The sequence below is a fragment of the Centruroides vittatus genome, unplaced genomic scaffold (genome assembly GCF_030686945.1).
Source record: "Centruroides vittatus isolate TY-2023 unplaced genomic scaffold, ASM3068694v2 scaffold_1478, whole genome shotgun sequence".
NCBI classification, from domain to species: Eukaryota; Metazoa; Arthropoda; class Arachnida; order Scorpiones; family Buthidae; genus Centruroides; species Centruroides vittatus.
Genome location: NW_027122680.1, coordinates 377,757 through 387,559, shown reverse-complemented (window position 1 = coordinate 387,559; position 9,803 = coordinate 377,757). Strand labels below are relative to the sequence as shown.

Below are 9,803 nucleotides of genomic sequence, written 5' to 3'. Positions count from 1 at the left end.
TCAAAAGAAAAGAAGACGAATGACCTAAAAGAAATTGGCGGAAATTTTTTTTTTATTAATATTTAAATGGAGAAAAATATTTTTAGATAAAATGTGCGATATTCTTCCACCTCATATTCGTCCTTGGTGAGAGTATCGACCTTTACGTAGTTCCATACGTTAGACAGTACTTGGCATACGCGTGTGACGTCATAATCCAATGAATGTCCAATCAGCCCCTTTGTAATCATCATCGCGGAAAGTCGTCACGTGGATGATGAAATGACCTTCGTCCGTATGATGTTAAGGTGGGAGGCATAAATACTCCGTCGTCTTGGTATCTGATGTGCAGTCGGGATGATGATGTGGTCGCTAGTAGTAGCGCTTGTCGGTTTGTTGGCGACAGTTCACGCTGCTCCCTATCAGGAGTATACAAAACCGATTATTCTCGTGTTAGATCGTACGATAGGCGTGTTGAGTAGTGGTAATATAACAAACACGACGTTTCAAGTATCCGAAGCGTGTAAAAATTCAACTTCGCTTCTAATAGGAGAAATTAAAAAGGGTGCTCTATGGGCGTTAAGAAGTAAGTAACGTTAATTTCATTATTTAACCGTATCTAATACTAGTGTTAGAGTGTTATCTTTCTCACTATCTTCCACACTATATTATTTTCGTACGATAAAACGGTTGGAAATATTTTTCAGACAAGTCAAACAGGTATTTATCTAACTCCTCCCCCCACAAATTTTGCAGATGTGTATGCAAATTTATCGAGTAGAATGCTCGTCGAGGTTAATTACTCTAGTGTCGAATTGTGCTGGTCTAAATTAAGAATCGGTAGTTGTTTTCGGAAAGCGTGTATACGTAATCAAATTATCTACACGTTCGTTACGTAACGAGAATCGTCCTTGAGGAAGATCGTTTTATTTCCTCAACAATATCCTTGAAGAAGGAAAAAAAAGGAGGGGGATGTGGGAACACACTAAAATTCTAACACCTCAAGAACGGAAATGTGAAATTTGTTGATTAAGGAATTAAACTTTGTTAATTTATTTAATCTCTAATAATAAATTCAATTATATTCAAGGTCTTTATAAAACTGGGGACGGTTTTCTTTTTTTAGTTAGAATTTAGGTCGAATGGAAACGATAGGTACTGATATTAAGTATCGTACAACAGGTGTTTTTAATTCTTTTCAGACAATTAAGGATACTTAAGTAATTTATTTAAACTTTTAAAGCTATAAATGAAGTATTTTTCGTTGCATACAAGTGCAACGGAGATGCACACTGATTATATTGTACAACGGAGATGCACTTCCTTAAGGAAGTGCATCTCCGTTGTACAATATAATCAGTTATGTGTTCTTTTAACAGTTATAGATGCCACAGGGAAGCCGTCCACGGGATTTTTAGAATCTGGTACGACCATGCCAGGTTTTTTTACCGAATGTATCCAAACCTTTACATCTTCCAATCGAACTTCTGCGTTCGGAGGGAAATACTGCCTTGCAGAGATATTTATTCCAGAAAATAAATTAAAGGTAAGTAAGCGAAGATGGATTCATTAAAATAATTTGTTAATTACTCACAATAAACTATTCTTTTCCAGAAAAAAAATTCCGATGAACCTTTCAATATCGTTAAAGATTCCAGGCCTTATGTAGGTATCTGCATTCCTTCCGTTTGTTCGGATAAGGACGTGGAAATGGCAATAAGATACGGTAAGGGCAAGAAAGAATTGTTTCAACTGAGAAATAAGATTAAGGGTGGATCCCAGGCTAAAAGTTCTAAGATCAATACCTGAAAAACTAAGATTTCTCTAAGAAAATCCTAATTTTTGAGGTTTATTTCTTAGAAAGCAAGTTCAAAATGCGTTTCGAGCTTTCTCCCCTCTTCAGTTGCCCTTTTTAAAATTACAATTTGATTTACAGCATTTAAATATTTTCACGAATTTTAAAAATTAAGTACATATTAAATGTTACAAAAGGATTTTCTTCGGTGTTTCCTTGCCAGGCCATCTTGTATATCCAGTATATTGATGTCAGTGTAAGGATTATAGAAATAATACAGTTGTAACAATTAAAAAATTTTGTTAATTACAAAAAGCATTTATTTTAATAATGATTTTAGAAATAATAGTTGATGAAGATGATGATGACAAATCAAAATAGACTGTCCCACTTTATAAGAATTGGGTTCAAGACGATAAGGGTCGGTAAATATAGGAAATTTCCTATAAATTCTACTGAAGTAATTCATTAATTTGTTTTTTTAACTCGTCCTTAATAATTTGTTTAATTGATAAAGAATTGTATTCTGCTGGATGGTTACAATAAAATTTCGAAAATAAACGTCGCTTTAAAGACTCGTAAGATGGACAGAAATAAGACCTTTAGTCAAGTAGAATTGCATTATTTATCTAATCATAAGATAATCATCTTCGAAAAATCGATAGGGTACACTTTCCTTGGTCTTCTCCAATCTGCCTTGTGCATTAAGATTGTACATTGAATACTATGTACTGTACACAATACCTGTTTATTACATAGGCTAAACGAAAAGGAAACTAGGTATTACGATTATTACTAACGTTTTCTATTTACATTTTTCCATCCTGTGGGAACCTTTTTAAAATAAAACCCATCTTAGCATGGGACATCGGTTGGAGAAGTATGGGGCCCGACATATCCGCCCGAAAAATTCCTGGGGTCTTTCCATCTATCCGGATTAAACCTGGACCCCTCACAGCGATAGGCTGAAGCCTTAACCGAATTTTAACACAGGGAACAGATGCCGATTGCAGGAAATTTGAAGAAACAATTGAAGAGGGACATAAAGCTCAAAACAAGTCTTGGATTTAGATGGATGTTCAATATAGTGGTGATTTTATCTATCGTAGAATTTTTTAACTTACTTTTTTTTTAAAAAAAATTATTTTTAATTAGCCACACATACAGTTGTAGAAGATGCAAATGTCACATTATCAACGTGTTATACGAATGAAAATCTGTTCAGATACGACGTAGCAGCAATCGTCATGACGTAAGCTTTTTTATTCATTTACAATAATATTTTAAAGGTATTTACGTATTAATCATATATTTTTATTTTCAGAACAATTCTTAGCTTTATGATACTGTTAGCTATTATCGGTACGTTGTACGAAATTGTAAAATCGTTGCTTGTTTACAACGAATCGACGTTAAAAAAATCCGCAACTTCCACCGATACAATTCCTGTAACGACGGCTTCTTCCGAAATCTTATGCGAGAGGAGAGAACCAAAGAAAAGATGTGAGGAGACATTAAAAAAAATGGAATCTATATCATCATAATTTCCTATATTTTTATATTGATTAATATGTATTATTGTAGGTTCTTTTATAGAGAAACTACTGCTATGCTTCTCGATGAAGACAAACGGGAAAAAAATTCTAGAAGTTGATTACGTTAAAGGCTCCATCGATGCGTTACATGGGATAAGATTTATCAGCATGGTATGGATCATCTTCGGCCATTCGTTTTCATTCGCCGAGCAATGGCTATTCTTACGTAAGATATGAGTTTTTAAATGCTTTTTCTCACTTTAATTTAATCGATTTTTAAATAATTCCTAATTTTTTCTTTTTTTTTTTTTTATTAATAAAATTTTAGGAAAATTACCCGGTCAATCAGCAATTAATATTACTTTCTTCAGTCAGATATTTGCTAATGGTACATTTGCAGTAGACACATTTTTATTTCTAAGGTAAGTTTTTATTTGTTAGAGAGAAACTGCGTGTTGTATCTAATCCCGTTTAATTCCTGGATACCGTATAACTATGTAAAACAGTAATTATTTCAAATGTTAAGGCTGTAACCCAGTTAATACACTGTTTTTGATAGTTCCGATTAAGGTACAAATTTCCTGTAAATGTACTTATGCATTAGACAAAATAACTACTTATTTCTATAGTGAATCGAACACTTGTACAGCTGTTCGTTTATATGATGACAATGCATTGTGATAGGTGTTTTGAAGCGGAATACATTCATTTCAAAGTACAACGTGGTAGTAAAATTCCGTAAACATAAAAAGTTATATCGAAAGAGAATTTTCATGCACGTAAATAATTAAACTAAACGATACATTTGTTATTTAGCCTATTTCTATTATAATTTTTGGACTATAATTTTTAAATAACCATTTGAATTATTAAAACTATTCGTTGCACTTTAAACGGAAACATTGAGTCAAATGTACTAGTAATAAACATGATAATTTTCAACTTGTGTTTTATCTCTTCTCAGCGGATTTCTTATGGCTTACTGCACTTTAAAGAACATAAAGAAAACAGGGAAATTTAATGTGTTTCTCTTTTATTTTCATAGATACATAAGGTGAGTGTACTTTTTTTAAAATTCAAACCTAACTTTATAAATCTAAGTCCTCGTATTCCAACAGAATGACTCCTTTAATGATGGCGATTATTGGTTTCTGCGCGTGTATATTGAGATACGTATCCAGTGGTCCGAGATGGTTGGAAAATACATCAGTTTACGACACGTGGTGCAAGGAAAATTGGTGGACGAATCTTATTTATTTGCAAAATTTCATCAATACAACAAATATGGTGAGTTCACGCAACATCATTAATATGTATACATTGCTTGTTTTAAATGGAAGCTTCTAAATATTTCTACACATTCGCATAATTAATACTGTACATTATTATGAAAAACCCCGCATGTTTTAAGACGTTTCGCTATAGTTCGAGTTTTAACTAACACCATTTCCTAAAATGGACAACCCTCCATAATAGTTTTCATTGGTCCAGTATAAAAAAAAGTATGTGATATTTTCATTTAATTGACTTCTCTTAAATGGACACTACTGTTGTTTCGACCTCTCTTAACCGGACAGTAGATCGATTTCAAAACCTCAATACTACATCCCTTATTGAGTTCTTAGTCTATTCGACTGCAAATTTATTATGATAATAAAATTTCTATTTGCCGTTTAAAGAGTTCGCTTAGTATTTTCTGTTCACATTTGTCCGTGGAGATCGTAGAAGACTGATTTTTCTATAAGCTATTGGCCGTACTCCTTGATTGATCGCGATCAGTTCCTGCTGCAGAGACACCAACAGTTATACTTGCGGGTCCTGCAATATGTGATAAAACTCAAGCATTTTTACATTGATACATTTAATTAATACATTTAAAAAAAGTAATGATTAACACTTCACTTAACTATTCGTCAAAACAAATGAAATTTTAATCCAGTTCACAATGAGATGAAAACAAAACTGGACGTCAGGAAAAACTGACATTTCCTGCTATGAAATGTTCTATTTTAAACCATTGTTTTCAGGAAAATAGTCTTGTTTAACCTCAAATAATAATAATAATATTTCACGCTACTTTGAACCGATTCCTTTCTCTTCATACGAGACAAGTAATTTTAAATTTAGTAAAAATTAGGACAATTAGCCATTTAAACAAAGTCCTTTTTTAAAGTTAATTACACCAATTTTTGCATTTATATTAAACAAATTTTAGTTTTAATATTTTTACTTTTTTTCTTTAAGTAAAGCTTTTTTAAATTACTTCTTTTCAGTGCCTTTCACACACATGGTATTCGGCTGTAGATATGCAACTATTCATCATATCACCTATCATAATATATAGCTTACACAGGTAAGAAAAAATTTATGCGGTTGTATTTGAATGCGAATTATATAGATCCAAGAAAAGGTAAACGTTGGACGAAAATATATAATTTTTTAGAGGGAAGAAATACGGATTACCTGTTATATCGCTACTCTTCGCAGTAACAATAGGGCTGACAGCGTATTTAACAGCGGCTCATAATTATCCAGCAATTCCCTATGTTTCTAATATTGTGTAAGTACTGTAAATATTGTCTTTATTCCCCCCTTTTATTCATAATTTTCTATAACACTTAAAAATATAAATTTAGTCCTACAGATTTGATGAACGAGTATTTTGCAGCTGTGTATATAAAACCTTATTGTAGAATGGGTCCTTATTTAGTTGGGATTCTTCTCGGATACATGTTATACGATTTACACGAACCAATAACAATAGCAAAGGTAAATACTTTATAATAACGATTTCAAATTTCCTCTTATTTGAAATACATTATCATCATCGTCATCATGTTCAGCATTGGGTAATGACCGGATGGTTAGTCACGTTAGCTACGATGCTATTTATCATCTACGCCATGTGGCCTGCTAATAGGGGAATTTTACCAACGGTGGACGAAGCATCCGCGTATGGTGCCTTGGCGAGAACGATATGGGGAATTGGTATAGCATGGATAACATTTGCCTGCATGACAGGATACGGAGGTAGATTATTTGTGTCACTGTATATACTATTCGGTTTCGTGCTTTATTTTTACAATAATAAATGTTTTAATTTCAGGTTTCGTAAATTCCCTTTTATCGTGGAAAGCATTGATACCATTCAGTCGCCTGACCTATTCCGCCTATCTTATACATCCCGTATTAATGGTGATATTTTACAGCACAAGAGAGACTACATTTGATTTTACAGTATCTTTTATGGTAAAGTCTATAACTTATTAAAGTGCTATAAATTGTTTATGTTCCATAAAACAATTTTTTTCTAATTTTAACAGATTTATATTGTAATTGGAAATCTAGTCTTCACTTACTTTTTGTCATTCTTCTTGTCAATTGTATTCGAATCGCCGATCATAGGATTAGAGAAGACATTTTTGCACAGATCACGATGATGGTTTTCTTCCTCCAACACAAGATCATCACAACATTAGTCGCCTGTCAGCGGACAACTTTTTCTGGAAACAAAGAACACGTGATTTTTTTTTTTAGTTTTTATAAAAAGAAATGGAGAATACTTTAGAATTTATTTAAAACGCCGCTGTTCATACCGATAAAATAAAATGTTTTAATAGCACAAAATAAAATTCACTTGATTTACATGTTGCCAAATCAGTATTTATATTTTGCATTTTGTTATAGATTGTCTATTTGAAAATTAAATTTTTTTTTGGTATTTTTGTCACATCTTGTCTTAGTAATTATTTTTAATTAAAACCAATACGATAATATTGATGCAAATAAACGTTTGTATCGTGTAATGTTCAATAAATACAGCATCTAGATCTTATTTTTTTAAACGTCGTCTTCAAATCCGCCATATTCAGTATAGCATTTGCTTTAATTCATTTCGTTAAATATAAACCGAATAAAATCATATAGTTGCTATTATTATTCAAAAAATATAATAAAGTACAGTCACAATATGCAATTCTAAGGATTTTACAACAATTAACGCTGTTTGCGACATCTAGTGTTATCAAACAGAAGCATGAAAGGATAGAATCGTTATGCTTATGAAAATAGTATTAAAACGTGATATAAAATTTTCATAATCGCCGTAATATTTCTTTGTAGTGTAGTTTAAAGAAAGATAAGTCCAAAATATAAATCTCTATATAAAATCCTTAAATTTATTGACTTATTGGCTAATACAAGAGCCCTTTTCACATTGGATACGCTACATTGTTCCCCACTTTATAAAGTGCTCAAGACGAAATAAAAATTTGTGGAAGTAAACAGAATAAGAATATAATGATTGTGCCATAAATTACCAATTTATATATACATATAATGTATTTATTCTTTTCACGATCAGGCTGTGCACTCTATATTAAAAGTAGTATTAAGATCGATATGCTGACACTTTTACTAATTCGACTTAGATTTTGCATATTTTAAACTATTAATTTCTAAAAACTATTCTTCCATCTAGTCTTTTACTGTTTCTAGGCTAAGTTCAATTCTATTTAAATACATTCTTTTCGGTTTTAGGTCATATAACGTTCAAATAATACTCCTGTAAAGTAAACGCATTCAACCTCCCCAGGTAAAAGAAATGAGCGCACATTTTTTAAGACTGTGACCCGTTGCTGATTCATGCAGAACGAATTCTCGACTATTTCAAAGAACTTATATGGATGAAGGCGAACGATTTCACTAAACATTAATATAGGCTAACCTTTAACATTCATCACATTAAAACTGCTTATCCTTTTAGAACCTTTTATATACAGTGAAATTCTCTAGTTTAGAGAAATAACTTAGTTTAAAATATCTTCTATTGCTATTTAAATATATAACATTCTTCTCAACACTTACACTTACTAATAAATTTATATATATATAATTTAATTAAAAATTTAAAGATTGGCTGACTTACGTAATTGTAACGTTAAATTATACCCATTGCAAAAACTGACTGTTTGTTTTATTCTAGTTTTTATAATCTAGATCAAAAGGTTTAATTGTGCAAAAAGAAAGTCACCTTTGACCATAAGAATATTAAAATATATAGATTATTATATCTAGATTAAGCACATTTAATTTAAATTATGTAAATTAGCGTAAACTACAACCCTAGAAAATAATTTACACGAACTATTTACATTTTCTATTTACTAATAATAATAGAATTATATGCACATTTTTAAACATTAAGCGAAGAAATGGGTGAATGTAATGTTGCCAAATCGTCCATTACTGTCATAATCTGTTTTTAATAATGTCACGATAGTATTACAGTTTGATTGATTTTGTCAGTCAGATCAATGTCCATGCAGTAAGTAAGCTTATTGTTGTATGATTTAACGATTATGATAAATTTCTTTTTATCAGTTTTATCAGTATTTGGCCACTATTGTTCTAGAAAACGGAGAAGTTTGAATTAAAATTTTACACTACAGATAATCACTTATAAAAGACAGTTTATAGCTAATAGTTTGAACGAAAAATTACTTCTATAAACTATAGAATGTATCAAAACTAAACAGCCGTAACGAGAATTTATCTTAATTTCATTGTTCGCGCGGACGTGGTCGATAAAAGAAAACAGCGAGTGCATTTCCTGAATTGTTCAGAATAACACGTATTTGAAATGAGAAATACAGTATAAGAAGGCAAAGCGCCTAATGGTCGAAGGTGTTTGAAAGTTTTTCTCGATTCAGGGAGGCACAAGTGCCCCTTTTCTCTCCCTATTCGGACGCCCACGTATACTACTATAGTAATTAGTGTGACACCGTAACTTCATTACACCCATCACAATATGCAAGACGTGCATGTGATAACTTCATGTTGTATGTTACCATTGAATTGTGTATCAATCAAAATGACAATCAATCATTGCTTTAACTATTGATAACACTTTAAAATAACATTATATATTTTTAATAATATTTTTATTATATAATTCGTCAACAAGGAAGTGGAATTAAATATCGATTTTTATATAATACGCTTGTTTTTCAAATATTCAATGACTTGTTTATTTTTATAGTCGAGATATTTTTGTAACGTCAACATCAACGCATATATTTTTTAATTTTAAAAGTATGAGTGGTTCAAAAGTTTTTTATAAATGGCTGACCCCACCTCTAGCTACGGGTCTGTAGAGCAGGCCGCATTTAAATTTACGGCTGAAAAATATAAAATGCCTTTTCTTTCATCTAAAATAATACATTTAAAAGCGTAAGAAATTAGACTGTAGCTTAATGTTGTAAAGACTCGCCAAGCTTATTTACAAGTCCCTCTCTGGGATACTGCAATTCGTCTCGACTTTTTTCCAATATGATCGTTTAAATTTCAAAGACATTTCACGAATTACGGATAAAACTTTTCCAGAAAAACATTAGAAAATTTTTTCCTCAATAAAAAAGTTTTTAAAATTCCATAAACTTCCATAATTTATTTGTATTTTACTTAAACAATGCTTTCTTCTATATATAACAATA

The 9,803-nt window shown here is 31.3% G+C and overlaps 1 protein-coding gene across 1 annotated transcript; it reads left to right on the top strand.

Annotated features, from left to right (window-relative positions):
• The first annotated feature begins 282 nt into the window (after positions 1 to 282).
• On the top strand, positions 283 to 6,754 carry LOC136987142 (nose resistant to fluoxetine protein 6-like). Its single transcript, XM_067284818.1, has 15 exons — positions 283 to 565; positions 1,359 to 1,525; positions 1,594 to 1,705; positions 2,930 to 3,026; positions 3,099 to 3,277; positions 3,359 to 3,535; positions 3,638 to 3,731; positions 4,274 to 4,363; positions 4,428 to 4,596; positions 5,583 to 5,662; positions 5,753 to 5,869; positions 5,946 to 6,078; positions 6,153 to 6,339; positions 6,416 to 6,558; positions 6,633 to 6,754. Exons 1-15 carry the CDS (start codon positions 337 to 339, stop codon positions 6,747 to 6,749), a joined length of 2,091 nt encoding a protein of 696 aa, XP_067140919.1. The 5' UTR covers positions 283 to 336; the 3' UTR covers positions 6,750 to 6,754.
• Positions 6,755 to 9,803: the final 3,049 nt, after the last annotated feature.